This window comes from Raphanus sativus, chromosome 2 (assembly GCF_000801105.2).
Source record: "Raphanus sativus cultivar WK10039 chromosome 2, ASM80110v3, whole genome shotgun sequence".
NCBI classification, from domain to species: domain Eukaryota; kingdom Viridiplantae; phylum Streptophyta; class Magnoliopsida; order Brassicales; family Brassicaceae; genus Raphanus; species Raphanus sativus.
This window is the reverse complement of record NC_079512.1, coordinates 29,415,881-29,430,225: the sequence shown is the minus strand read 5'-3', so window position 1 is coordinate 29,430,225 and position 14,345 is coordinate 29,415,881. Positions and strand designations below refer to the sequence as shown.

At 35.8% G+C, this 14,345-nt stretch overlaps 3 protein-coding genes, 1 long non-coding RNA gene and 1 pseudogene across 4 annotated transcripts; 4 read left to right on the top strand and 1 right to left on the bottom strand.

The window, feature by feature from the left end:
- Positions 1 to 1,584: 1,584 nt before the first annotated feature.
- Positions 1,585 to 1,691, top strand: LOC130508834 (U2 spliceosomal RNA; annotated as a pseudogene).
- A 1,877-nt stretch (positions 1,692 to 3,568) lies between these two features.
- LOC130498135 (uncharacterized) lies at positions 3,569 to 4,688 on the top strand. The gene is made up of 2 exons (XR_008937061.1): positions 3,569 to 3,992; positions 4,223 to 4,688. It is a non-coding gene; the product is annotated as an uncharacterized LOC130498135 (long non-coding RNA).
- Positions 4,689 to 5,961: 1,273 nt separating this feature from the next.
- On the top strand, positions 5,962 to 7,800 carry LOC108834101 (UDP-glycosyltransferase 75D1). The gene has a single exon (XM_018607462.2). The coding sequence runs from the start codon at positions 6,068 to 6,070 to the stop codon at positions 7,562 to 7,564; it is 1,497 nt and encodes a 498-aa protein (XP_018462964.2). The 5' UTR covers positions 5,962 to 6,067; the 3' UTR covers positions 7,565 to 7,800.
- A 166-nt stretch (positions 7,801 to 7,966) lies between these two features.
- LOC108834100 (uncharacterized protein At4g15545) lies at positions 7,967 to 9,915 on the bottom strand. The gene is made up of 9 exons (XM_018607461.2): positions 9,551 to 9,915; positions 9,401 to 9,469; positions 9,251 to 9,304; positions 9,126 to 9,165; positions 8,948 to 9,046; positions 8,624 to 8,848; positions 8,488 to 8,530; positions 8,317 to 8,395; positions 7,967 to 8,239 (listed from the first exon to the last, which is right to left on the bottom strand). The coding sequence occupies exons 1-9, from the start codon at positions 9,854 to 9,856 to the stop codon at positions 8,147 to 8,149; spliced, it is 1,008 nt and encodes a 335-aa protein (XP_018462963.2). The 5' UTR covers positions 9,857 to 9,915; the 3' UTR covers positions 7,967 to 8,146.
- Positions 9,916 to 12,348: 2,433 nt separating this feature from the next.
- LOC108816471 (protein farnesyltransferase/geranylgeranyltransferase type-1 subunit alpha) lies at positions 12,349 to 14,345 on the top strand. The gene is made up of 6 exons (XM_018589052.2): positions 12,349 to 12,495; positions 12,591 to 12,871; positions 12,989 to 13,098; positions 13,349 to 13,469; positions 13,641 to 13,736; positions 13,814 to 14,345. Exons 2-6 carry the CDS (start codon positions 12,647 to 12,649, stop codon positions 14,237 to 14,239), a joined length of 978 nt encoding a protein of 325 aa, XP_018444554.2. The 5' UTR covers positions 12,349 to 12,495; positions 12,591 to 12,646; the 3' UTR covers positions 14,240 to 14,345.

The following is a 14,345-nucleotide window of genomic DNA, read 5'->3' as shown; positions in this document are numbered from 1 at the left end:
CCAAACTCTTATCCATTACGTGACTATACTATACATGTTATGGTATGGAATACTCGACACATCCACAAACTTTGTATATATGAAATTCTCTAAAATTTTCTTAGAGAGAAATATTGATGAGTGGTGACGGTGTTGGAGAACAAAACAGTGTAACTGATCAAGTATTGAGTAACAAGAATCATGAGACATAGAAAGAGATATAAATTGCAAAATAAGAGAAAAAAATGTGTTGTACTATACTGTAATTTAAAATAGTATAGAACAAATGACGCATGATATGAGATAGGGATTATGAAGAAAATTAGAGAAGTTTACACGATGGAAAGAAAGAGAAAAAAACGGATGGAAGAGAGAGAGAGGGAAGATGTCAAATAGATAGAAGAAAATGGGATGCCGAATAGATAAAAGATGATGGAGATGTCGAATAGAGGGAGGGAAGGGAGAGAGAGAGAGAGAGAAAGTGGTGAGGGATGGAGTAGAGGATAATGAGAAAGTGGTGGTGGCTATGGTAGAGGAAGGAGATAGAGAGAAAGAGGGGAAGGGAGGGATGGAGTAGACAAAGGAACATGGGAATAAGTGGTGGTGGCTATGGTGGTAAATGAGGGAAGGAGGAATAGAGGGAATAGACAAAGAAACATGTAGAGAAAGAGAAAATGGCGGGGCTATGGTGGTAGAGGAGGGGGAGAGAGAAATAGTGGAAGGGAGGGAGGAATGCAGAGGAAGAAAGAGATTGTACTATGCTATGTTTCTGACTATACTATATATGTGTGTAAAATAGTATAGATTTACAATCGTGATTATAGAATATGATATAAAATTTACAAAATATATGTTTGTTTTGAAATTTTATCATGTTAACTACAAAGTTCAATAGTTGTTTTAACAGAAATTAAAAGCAATTAAAAATAGAAAGGGAAACAAGTTTGTGAAAAAAGTAAAAAAAAAAAAAATCAGAAAATGCATGTCAATGACAATATGACAATTATTATACAAATATCATAGCCTTTATTTTGTATGTGTATATACTTGGTTTAATTCCTACAATGGTTATGATTTTAAATTTCCCTATATTTAACCAGTCTATTTTCGATTCTAAAATAATTTTTAGAATGTGTCTTTTTTAACTCTGTTGCACTTTTTATTATATAATAAAATAAAAATGAAACATTTTCAAAAGTAGAATGATACATTTCCTTTCACTTTTTATTCTAAAATATAGTAGGATTAGGATAGAATTTAGCTCTAATTTGAAATTATTCTTTTTGAAATTAATATATATATATATATATATATATATATATATATATATATATATATATATACTCTAAAACAAACAATATAGTCCTCATTCGTGTATACATGATTTTAGTAATTTACATTTTTTCAAAATTACAATTAAAAATACCTTGAATTATATATATAGCATAATTCAATAATATATTAGGTTTAATAAATAACTAACGTGTTTTTATAATGTGATGTCATTACAAAATAATATAGCTAAAATAAAAAAACAATAATATAATTAATAAATGATTAAATCTACATATATCAATGCGTTGGATCGTGTTTTACAATTAGTATACACCTTTATCGGTCTTTTGGCTAAGATCAAGTGTAGTATCTGTTCTTATCTGTTTAATATCTGATATGTGGTGTTTTACAATTAGGCTAGCTAGTATATACATCATAATTTAATAAAATATTATATTTATAAATAGATAATATTCCTTCTGTTTCAAATTATAAGTAGTTCTAGGAAAAAATATTTATTTCACAATATAAGTAATTTGCATATTTCAATGTATTTTTTTATTTATTGGATTTTGTGTGACCAATAAAATAATTTTAAATTTTATATAATTGGTTGAATTAATTTATTAAATAATATATTTTTAAAAAATAATAACTTTCTAAATATCTGCGCTTTAACCAAAACTACTTACAATTAGAAACGGAGAGAGTATGTGTTGTATGCTATGTCATTACAATATAATACAGCTAAAAGAATAAACACCTAAACATTATTATCTTTTATTAAATTTTAATAAATCATTTTGTTGGATCGTGTGTGAGAATTAGGATCACATTAATATACAGCTTAATTTAATAAAGATATTAGATTTTTAAATAACTAACATGAGTTTTATGTGATGGCTTAGAAAATAATATAGATAAAACGAATAAACACTACAACATTATTAGTATTGTAATTAAATTTTAATATATCAATGTGTTGGATCGTGTTTAAAAAATTAGGCTCACATGAGGCATATCATATTAAATCTACGTATGCACGTTTAATTTGGAAAACATTATATAATTTTCAAAAAAAAAACATTATAGTATTCAACGGGGCCGAACCACCGTTTGCCATTAAGGGTGTCAATAATTGATGGGGGTACTACCGTATTAGTGTGTCAACTCTCTTGAAAGTACATGAGAGGAAAGATGACCAGATCGGTACAAGATTCAAGTTTCAACTGATTAGTCTAGCAAAGGTCCAAGCCCCGGTTCCAAAAAACATGTAATCCTACAAATATTTTTGAGCACCCAGTGAAAGTAGAAAGTAAGATTGGACATAAATATTTTATTACTCATTATATAAATATTTTATTATTTGTTTTATATCTACTATTCGTCTTATTTATAAAAATGAAATGGAACAAATAACACATGTTTGAAATAGAACTTAAAAATAAAAAGTGCTTGTTATTGGAAAATCTAAATACAAATCTATATATTCTGAATAATAAGTTTAAACCTTATCAAAATATTATCGGCTAACTCAAGATTTATGACAATGCCTCTAATTAAAAATTATCCTAGATCTGCCACTATGTGCTACATTGGACATTTTGTTTAGCTTTGTTAGAATAGATGACTATAAGTGAGAATAAGATGAATGTATTGAGATTTATTTGTCTTGGTTAAGAGAGAATAGATAATGGGTGATAGTGTTAGTGTGAACACAATAGAAATATTAGAGAAAGCAACATTATCATCCAAATTTACTATCCAACTATCTTTTTTTAAGTCTGCTCTATCATTGACTATCTACAGCATGGATGTTGAATAAAAGATTAAACAGTTGAATTACTAAAATGAGGATGTTAAAAAATAAAATTTGATGATATGAATTATTTGGTGTTGGAAACATTCAATATGATGAATAAAAAAAGTGGAGAGCACTAACGACACATATCACTCTCTAAAGATTTTTAATATTTTCATATCATTTTAGTTATTTAAAATTAATAATCTCGTTGTAAATTAAAAAAAAAATATTTCTTATACAAAAATAGAGATAAGATTTATTTAATTTGGATATAAAAATAATTATTAATTAATTAAAATGAAATGTTGAATTTTATTAAACAAAACCATTGTAATATGTAAAAATTGAATATGTGTTGAATAATGAAATGAAATAAATAGAAGATGGAGATGGAGTATGGACGTGGTTAAAAAAAAGATGGAGTATAGACGGATGAGATGAAAGGTGTTGAATCTTAAATAATAACACTATCACCAATGACTGTCACATCATATATGATAATAGGTTAGATTCTTTGTAACTGCCACCAAATGTCATGTGACAATTTGTCATAGTAAATGATAAATCTTTTGTGGGATATTAATTCTCCAAACACTGTTGAGGAATCCAGAAATCATATGTTCTTCAATTGCTGCTACTCAGAGTATCCGCAACGGCGGTCCGTAGCCGAATCCTTAGAATATAACTGATTAAAAAAATGCGAAATAGGCAAGGATCGGTACGGATCGGTCCGTAAACAAGGCTTGGAAGGACCAAATCCTTAGTGCACGTGGCGTGTGAAGATTGGGTCGGCGAGCAAACGAGTTTGGTAACACTGGGAAAACAACATTCGCGACCGAAGGCGAGAAAAAAAAACAGAGCTGGAGACGAAAAGGCGAGTTCTCTCCATCTTCGATCCTCCTCTTCTGTCATCTTCTTCTGTGGTAGATTAAAGGTTAGGTTACCTTCGTTGTTGTTCTCGTCTCCCTCTATACCTTCGATTTCCTTATCGGTTTCAGTCGATGTAGTTAGGGTTTCAATTCGATTTCCTTTAGTCTCTTTTGTTGCTTTGTCTTCTTAATATTTTGTTTTGTTAGTTTAAATCGGTTGTAAGATTAGTCATATGTGTTCGGTTTCAATCGGTTGTAAGATTAGTGATATGTGTTCACATGTTGGTCCAATTAGATTTCCAAAGGGAGAGTCACGGTGAAGGAGGTTGTAGGGTTTAGAATCAAATCGCCTCTGAGGAAAGACGAGGTTGAAGAGAGGGATAAGCCTTTGAAGGCTCCAATTAGATTCAAACTCATCTTTGCAAAGTACGCAGCTTTAACAATGTTCTTGATTGCTGCAAGACTTTCCAGAAACCTTCTCCCATTCAGTCGCATTCGTGGCCTTTTTTGTTAGATGGTCGTGATCTTATCGGGATTGCCAGAACTGGTTCAGGTTCGTTATGTGTTTGTGTTAGCTTAGCTAGTTTCAGAACGTTTTTTTTTTCTTTTTGAAATTGGAACTTTATTGGCGTTTGGGATTTCTGTGATTATGCACACGTTGAAGAAGAACAAGTATGTGTAACGTCTTTGTTCACTCAAACTTATGTTGGTGTAATCTACTCAAACGAATTTTCCAATATGGCTTTGAAGTTTACGTTCAAGCGTGTGTTTAGCTATGAAACTATCTCCTTTTGCTTTGCTGGTTAAGAGCTTAATGACTTTCCTTGTTTCCTTAATTCATACCTTGCCACCACCAAAAAACAAATTAATTTTTTTTTCTAAGGATTCCAAAATAGAGTCTACCATTGGACTCATTTTTTCTAAGGATTCCAAAACCAGTTAAATTTTTTTTCTAACAACTTTAAGACCCCAATTAGAGATCCACCATTGTGGATGGTCTCATGGAACATATGAAGTACTCTGACCCGTAGAAGCCCTGTTTCCACACCACCATCGGACTGGGACATCCAGATGCTGCGATCAGGATCCTTTACCAGAGAATGGCGTCAGCGACAGTCTACTTCACATGGTCTGAACGGAATGCATGTTTTCATCGGCCTACATTCCGATCACCAGAGTCTTTGAGGAGGGAGATTGATAGCCTCATCCGTCGCAAAATAGCAGTTGTGCGCTTCAGCGATCCCACCTTCTCTTCAGCTTTATTCCAGGCTTGGATCAATTGATTCTCCGTCTTTCTCCTTCGTCCATCGATTACATCGCTTTGCTGCATGTTTGCGCTTTTTCACTCCTCTGAATTCGTAATTGGGCAAATTATGATTTAGAGGTCCATGTGGGGTTCATTATTGGTTCATTATTGATTCTTTAAATAGGTTTTTGGCCCACTAAACAATGCTTGTAAACTTTTTTGGTATCATAGTTTCGGGTTTACAAATAACTTGATTTGATAATATAAATTCTATTTTTTTCCTAATTCCAACAAAATTTATCATATCTATTGTAATATTGGGTAACAGCCAAACTCCAAATGATTTATTTAACCAAAGTGTTATAACAGTTACACATATGTATAACCTTAAGCCTATATCCATAATCCATGTATATGTAACGATCACTTGACCACACCGTTATGTAACTGGTTTAACTCTTTGAGGGCTATCCTTGATATTCAGCATCTTTTCTCTTGATTATTCATACTTAAATTTTGACAAAGCTAAACATAAAATGTAGAGTTGGTGAGTAAATGATGAAACTCACATTTAAGTAACTTTTAAGAATGCCTCAGTCAATTCTACAATTTATCAAATAATGTCTAACAATCGTATTTGTCACGTAACTTGAATATTCTTGTTCTTTTTATACCAATAATTCAGTAGTTCAGGTCTCAACTTGCGTCCACTGAATCCAAACAACTTTTTTTATCTTTGAGATTTTTCGTCACCACTAACGTCATAAATTGCGTTTTTCGATGTACTTAGTGCGGTTGCGCCTCTTCTTCTTCGTTTTAATAGTATAGTTTTTTTTTCACTTAGATCTGTGTCAGTTATCAATATAATCTTCTATATAAATCTAAACTTGTGTTATGTCTTTCATCAACTACAAACACACAAAACATAAAGAAATGAGTAACGGTAATGATTCATCGAAGTCACTCACCGGACCACACTTTCTTTTCGTGACATTTCCAGCACAAGGTCACATCAACCCATCTCTCGAGCTAGCCAAACGCCTCGCCGGAACCTTCCCCGGAGTTAGAGTCACGTTCGCAGCTCCAGTCGCCGCCTACAACCGCCGCATGCTCTCCAAAGAAACCGTCCTCGAAACCCTTACCTTCGCCACTTACTCGGACGGCCACGACGACGGCTTCAGACCCTCTACGTCATCCGAAAAATCTCGCCAGCACAGCTCCGGACAGTACATGACCGAGATGAGACGACGCGGGAGAGAGACCCTAACGGAACTAATCGAAGATAACCGGCGTCAGAACCGGCCTTTCACCTGCGTGGTTTACACCATCCTCCTCACATGGGTCGCTGAGCTGGCGCGTGAGTTTCAGATCCCTTCTGCTCTTCTCTGGGTCCAGCCAGTGACCGTCTTCTCCATCTTCTTCCACTACTTCAACGGCTACGCCGGTACAATCTCAGAGATGGCTGACAACAACAACAACAACAACAACAACCTTTCTGGTTCTGTTAAGTTTCCTTCTCTGCCGCTGTTCCGTCTCCGTGATCTTCCCTCCTTCATCGTCCCTACAAACGCGTATGCGTTTGTTCTACCGGCGTTTAGAGAACAGATAGAGTCGCTGAAGCAAGAGGAGAACCCTAAGATCCTCGTCAACAGCTTCCAAGAGCTTGAACAAGAAGCTCTAACCTCGGTTCTTGATGATATCAAGATTATCCCTATCGGTCCGTTGATAACCTCGAGGACCGAATCCGAGACCGTCGCTGAGTACATCGGGTGGTTGGATACGAAAACAGATTCTTCCGTGCTTTATATCTCGTTCGGGACGCTTGCCGTGCTGAGCAAGAAACAGCTTGTTGAGCTCTGCAAGGCGTTGATAGAGAGCCGGAGGCCGTTTCTGTGGGTGATTACGGATAAGTCGTACAGAAGCAAAGAAGACGGGGAAGAGAAAGAAGAAGATATCATAAGGAGCTTCAGAGAAGAGCTCGAGGAGATAGGGATGGTGGTTTCTTGGTGCGATCAGTTTAGGGTTTTGAAGCATAGAGCGATAGGCTGTTACGTGACGCATTGCGGGTGGAACTCGTCGCTGGAGAGCTTGGTCGCGGGAGTTCCGGTGGTTGCGTTTCCTCAGTGGACTGATCAGATGACGAACGCGAAGCTCTTGGAAGATTGTTGGAGGACGGGTGTGAGGGTGATGGAGAAGAAGGACGAGGAGGAGGAGGGAGTTTTATTGGTGGAGAGTGGGGAGATACGGCGGTGCATTGAGGAAGTGATGGAGGAGAAGGCGGAGGAGTTTAGGAGTAACGCGGCGAGGTGGAGAGATCTAGCGGCGACGACGGTGAGAGAAGGAGGGTCTTCGTTTAATCATCTCAAAGCTTTTGTTGATGAGCACATGTGAGATACAGTCTCTAGAGGAGTTCAGTTCCACAGCTTCTTTACTAAGAGTATTTAATTTAATTACCAAATTTTATTTGAAGTCTGCTGTTTAATTTTCAAAAAGTTATTACAGTGGTTTTCTATGACACTGGTTCTGTTGTTATGTTGGCTGTTTTTCTAGTGATATAAGTCAGTAGGCCCATACATTTTCTTAAGAGTTAGCATAAGAACTAAGATTTAGACCACTTACTGTTATTGCTGAGTTCATCAATGCTGTATTTTCTTTTTGTAATCGTTTTAATCATTCAAAAAGCGTCTTTCAAATAACTCAACATCAAATTTGTGTGTTTTCATCTCATCTCATATGTACTTTCATCTCTTACGTGTCGTATTCCTCCTACTAAATAATTGGATGATTTTAAAGTTGACGAAATGTAATTTTATTGAAGATGTGAGAAAGACATAAATACACGACATGCACAGGTGATACAAAACAAATTGTCGGTTCACTTGGTCTTACTTGAGAGCCAAGAAAACAAAAGAAATTTGAGTCTGAAGAGTTCCGAATATGTAACTTTAACGTGTAACATAAGAATGAAAACTCTCAGTGAGCGTTGCGAGTGATCAAGCCCTCGAATATGACATAGAGATCTCTGTTGTCGCTTCCGAATATCTCTTCAGCTTTCCTAAGCGTTTCCTGCAAAACAAAACATTTCGGATCGATTCAAAAATCCAAGTTCCAAATCAGAAGAAAGGTGAAAATATTCTCCTTACATCTTTTGTTTGCTTGTGGGCGTTAAGATCCTTCACATTTCCAAGGAATGCACCAAACTGCTCGTAAGATAACCGGCTCCTGATCAAGAATCAATAACAAGATGTACATATGTTAAAGACAACGCTACATTTTGCAAGAAGTTATCATCAGATTATAAGTCTTTTTTTCACCTGACTTGTCGGAAGAACTCTTTTCCATCAACCCGAGTTCGTCCTGAAAAAAAAAAACAGAGATGATAAAAACACACCGTTAATACTTGTGTTGTTGTCAGAATTCCACAAGAATAGTCTCGGTTTTTGAACTTACCGGTGTGGGACCCAGGCTCTGAGATTGAGATAGAAGATCTATTATCATCAAACATGCCTCTAGTAGTAGAGAAGGATACAGAATGGCGACGAGGGGAGATAGGTCTTGAAGTCGTTTTAGGGGTACTAGAAGCAGATAATGCTGGTGGAGAACCAGGAGGAGTAAGCCGAGGCGTAGCAGTCTGAGATACTAATGGAACACTGTTCGATAAACTCGGTTTAGGAGCTGTAAGATTAAACTTAAAGCGTTATTCACTTGTGACTTGTGAGTCAAGACACATAAACAAAAAAGCTTAATAGGTTTGAAAAAATGGGACTTATTAACCTTCGGTTTCGTTGTCCACTGGAGCTGCTGGTTCAACAACTTCAGAAGCTTGAGATTGGATTGATGAATATCTTGAAGGTTGAAATGGAGAATCTTCATCTAAAAATTCTCAACAAGATTACACAAAAATCTTAGCACTTTGACTAATACAATTGTGGATTTAAAACAAGAACCATACCGTTTGGTGTTGGCTTAGCAATGATTTGTGTCGTTCCTGCCTGTTTTAATCCGAAAACATAATCAGTTAAAAAAAAAAAAAGATTTCACCGTTTTAGCAATTTTGAAGAAAGTGAAGTTCCATACATTTTGGTCGTCGTCTTGAAGAGACATCATAAGCGTCTTCCTGAAACCCTCAAGCTGCATCAATCAAAAACCCATTCAAAACATCTTTAAAGCTTAAACCTTTATTGCTAAAAATGAGAAGACCCAAGTCGAGTTTGAGTCCAAACTTACCTTAGAGACATCTCTCTGGAGTCTCCTGACAGTACTCGACAACGATGAGTTCTCTCTGACCAGATTCTCCTGCAAATTTGGAGACTTTTATTAGTCAAAAAGAGAGAAAAAAAAAGTCGGGTCGGGTCAAAAGTCAAACGCGGGTCGGACCCTTTCATCTTCGGCGAGAGAAAGCTTTTGCAACGCGTCGGAGAGAGACGCGTCGAGAGACTCCGCGTGTGATTGGAGCTCGGCGATTTGATTGTCTTTCTCGGCGAGAAGCTCACGGAGATCGGACGACTCTGATTCGAGAGCAGAGACACGTGTCGAGAGAGCAATGGATGTGATTTTGCGGGCCACATCCAGCTGCTCGAATGGATCGGACGGTAAGACTTGAAGGACTTCCTCGGGAAGATCGAAACTTAACGAACCTCTAACAGCACTTGACGTTTCTTCTTCTTGTTCTACGTCTGACATTCTTTCTTTTCCTGTTTGGTCTTTTTCTTTTCTTTTCTTTTTTCTTTCAGTTATTATCGTTTCTTCATTTTGTACCATATGAGTTGTGTATACGTTTTCGGTTATGGTACGGTATAGTACCGGTATTTTGATTAACCGAATTTGAGTCTAAACCACACTGGTTCTTGATTAAATAGCTTAAATTCGTCGATCAAGATAAGGTATCACGCAAAATTAAAAATTTATAACGAATGTCTGAACTAAAGGATTGTGTTATGGAAGTTCCGGTCTGGAGTTAAGAATTCCGGTTCGGTTCTGTGATGTCGATATGATTGATAGACGGGAAGGATATGGAGAATGTGGTCACGTATGCGTTGTCGTTTGTGTGTTTGTGATATTACAATGTGTGGTGTCCAAATGGGTAAGCCAAATTTGTGATCTGTGAATAGATAGGATTTTAAAATCATAGGACCCTTGAAAGGAGACACAGATAAATTTTTAAAAATACATATTTTGACAGGTTGCAGTTTGCTCACTCTTTTCTTGTTCGGCAAAATATTTCAGTAGTTTTACAAACTTTCACCGTTTAGGTTTGTTACAGTCGCAACAATAAGGTATACTTGCAAATGGTGGTTATACTTGCAGATATTTTTTTTGCAGAACTATCTATTTTAAATCGCTTCTCTTTTGAAGGCCATATCCACCTTAATTGTATTTCTTCTAACTTTTAAGTTATCTTCAAAAACTTCTTCTATACATCTACGAGTTATTTTCCAAAACTTTATATTTTTGTTACTTTTTTCTATATTTTGAAAATGTATCTAGCACACATTCGATGTTCAGCTTGTGGAAGTTTTATCATGAACTGTATTCATCAAACTATGTGACACACACAAGTATATTTTGACAGGTTGCAGTTTGTTAATTCTTTTCTTCTTCGGCAAAATATGTCAGTAATCTTTCACCGTTTAGGTTTATTACAGTGTCAACACTAAGTTACATATATTTTGGTGGTTATAATTGCAGATATTTTTTGCTAAATTAAACTGTCTATTTTAAATCGCTTCTCTTTTGAAGGCCATATCCACCTCAATTGTATTTCTTCGTAGCTTCTAAGTTATCTTCAAAATCTTCTTCTATACAGCTACGAGCTGTTTTCCAAAACTCTATATATTTGTTACTCTTTTTCTAATTTTTGAAAATGTATCTAGCACACATTTGATGTTCAGCATGTGGAAGTTTATCATGAACTGTATTCATCAAACTATGTGACACACACAAGCATTCATGAAACTGTTTAAACATATATACACAACAAGTATTCATGTATAACACACAACAAGCAGTCATGAAACTTATACTTTTTGATTATCAGAGATGATTGTTATGTTTGCTCCATCTTCAAGTTCAATGTTTTTTTTTTTCAGAAGCTCAACAAATCATGTATAATTAAGTCGATATAAAGTTAAATGATACGCCTTCTACTTTTTCTGCATCTAAATCTAATAACGGATTTGGAATAACATCGTTGTCCCAAATATCAAATCCATATTCTTCTTCCGAGTTATCATTATCATTTTCATGAGCAACTTCTCTAAACCTCATATTCTCACATATACTGTACCAATTTAACCTCATTCTCTTCTTCTACATCATTTGTATCTATTATCCCTTTGTATCATATTTGTATTTTCGACAACAATTTAAAAATCATCTCCTTCGATATTTTCACTATCATGCTCTGCAGTCTCACCTTCATACTTGTCTTTACTTTCGCCAGCTTTTGTATCAGTTATCCTGCAGAAAGTATATTTGAACTCATAATCACAAGAAGAAACATCAAAGCAAACTTTAAACTCTGACAAAATCAATACCTTTTTGATTTTGTTATCGATCTTGTCACATAGTTTATTCCAAATTATGTTGCAAGTGTAATTTATATAGATTTTGTTTCAGATTCAACATCATGTGTAACATTGTTTACATGTTTTTTTGATGGTTGATTGATCTATCTACGATTTATGAAATAGAATTTTTAGTTTCCACATTAATATTTGTCGAAATTTCTCCCATTTTTCAAATGGAGTTAGAATTACATCATCATATAATTTCTAATTCTATTACATTTTTTTATCGTTGAAATGCAATATATGCGATATTGATGAACAATTTCGTGGAAAATGATTTTACGGTGAAATTTTCCCCTGAAATATTTGAACCAACAAACGTTTATGCATGTTCATTGTTAAAATGGATTTAGGATTTTTTTTTAAGGATTTGTTTAGTTTAGTTTGGGGAATAGAAGATATTCACATAAGTTAGAGTGATAGAAGAGATAGATTAATGTTTTAAGTTAAGTGTTAAACATGAACTAATTTTGAGGTGAAGAACTGGAAAAGACATTAAATTTAAATTTCTTTAATGTTTTGTAGGTGTACTATCATATTTCTGTGTAATATTTGTCCACTTGACTTTATGGTTAATGAAACCAAAAGTTGACCAAAAAAGAAAAAGAAAAGGAAAACTACCATTTTTGTTCCTTGCAAATCGAAGATCCTTTCCTTGGCTTTTTTTTTTTTCCTTGGCTTATTACACTCAGATCTATCTCTCTCTCTTTTTTTTTTTGAACAACTGATCTATCTCTCTCTATATTCCTTGAGGTTTGTGTCCTTGTCCAATTACTTATGTCTTCTCATCCTAATTTTATACTGTACAAACTTTCCTCAAATTAACCTTGTCTATACTTTTGGATTAGGAACCCTAATTTGAATCGTCTTGATTTCGGTTTTGGATCAGTTTGTGAGAGGAAACATGGCTTCCGACGCGACCGTGCCACTGAGCGAGCGACCGGAGTGGTCGGACGTCGTGCCGTTGAGTCAGGACGATGGTCCGAACCCGGTGGTCCCGATCGCGTACAAGGAAGACTTCCGGGAGACAATGGATTACTTCCGCGCGATTTACCGATCCGACGAGCGGTCTCCTCGCGCGCTGCGACTAACGGAAGAAGCTCTCCGCCTAAACTCCGGCAACTACACCGTAAATTGAGATCCTTCTTCTTCTTCTTCTTTGACTTACTGTTCTGAAAGAGTTGTGGATTTGATTAGAGCATATATATATCTGTTCTTTTCTTTTCTTTTCTTTTCTTTTTGGAAGGTGTGGTACTTCAGGCGCTTAGTACTGGAGGAGCTTGATCACGACTTGTACGAAGAGCTCAAGTTCATCGAAACCATTGCTGAGGATAACTCTAAGAACTACCAGTTGTGGTAATAAAAAAAGTTCTTACCTTTTTGTTCGTTAAAACTTCTTTGACTAGTGTGTTTGTTTATTCTGTGAAATTGACTCCATCGATAGCTTTGCGTTTGTGTGTGGTTAAATATCATTAGAATTTGAAACGTGTTGTTTATGTTTTGTAGATTTGAGATGAAAGTTTACTCTTTCACACGTTTATAAAGTCCGTCCATAGTGTTAACATATCTCCTGCTTTAACAAAGTTAACCCTTTTTTCTTCCCTAGGCATCATCGGAGATGGGTTGCAGAGAAACTGGGTCCTGATGTTGCAGGAATGGAACTTGACTTTACTCGGAAGGTTCTATCAGTTGATGCCAAACACTATCACGCTTGGTCACATAGGCAGGTTTGTGCCTTGTTTATCTCACTCAATTGATGTATATAGTATTATCTTTTTGCTTATTGTTGGGAAACAATCTACATTATTATGCTTAGTCACATAGGCAGGTTTGCGATCTCAAAACCTTGTCACTATGTTTATTATCTTCTTTGCTTGATGTTGGGAAACAATCTGCAGTGGGCGCTACAAGCATTAGGAGGGTGGGAAAATGAGCTTGATTACTGTCACGGCCTCCTTGAAGCTGACGTCTTTAACAATTCTGCCTGGAATCAGGTAAAATATGATTCATCAATACCCAGTTTTTCTAGATTATCATTGGCCATTCAGTCTTTTCTTTTTAAATCTGGCAGAGGCATTACGTTATTACTAGATCACCTTCGTTGGGAGGCCTAGAAGCCATGAGGGAATCTGAAGTAAGCTACACAGTCAAAGCCATATTAGCAAATCCCGGGAACGAGAGCTCTTGGAGATACCTGAAAGCTCTTTACAAAGACGACAGAGAGTCCTGGATTAGTGATCCGAGTGTTTCCTCAGTCTGTTTGAAAGTTCTCTCGCGCACGGACTGCTTCCACGGATTCGCGCTGAGCACCCTTTTGGATCTTTTATGCGATGGGTTGAGGCCAACCAACGAGCATAGAGACTCGGTGAAAGCTCTAGCTAATGAAGAATCAGATACTAACTTGGCCAGTTTGGTGTGTACCATTCTCGGTCGTGTTGATCATATGAGAGCTAACTATTGGGCATGGAGGAAGAGCAAGATTACAGTGGCAATATAAACCACATTTGAAAAAGTTGTTTATTTTTACGTTTCAATCTACTGCTTCTTTTTTCATGAAACATGTTACCATACATCAAAACTAAATTTGATTTTCTCGGCTTCAA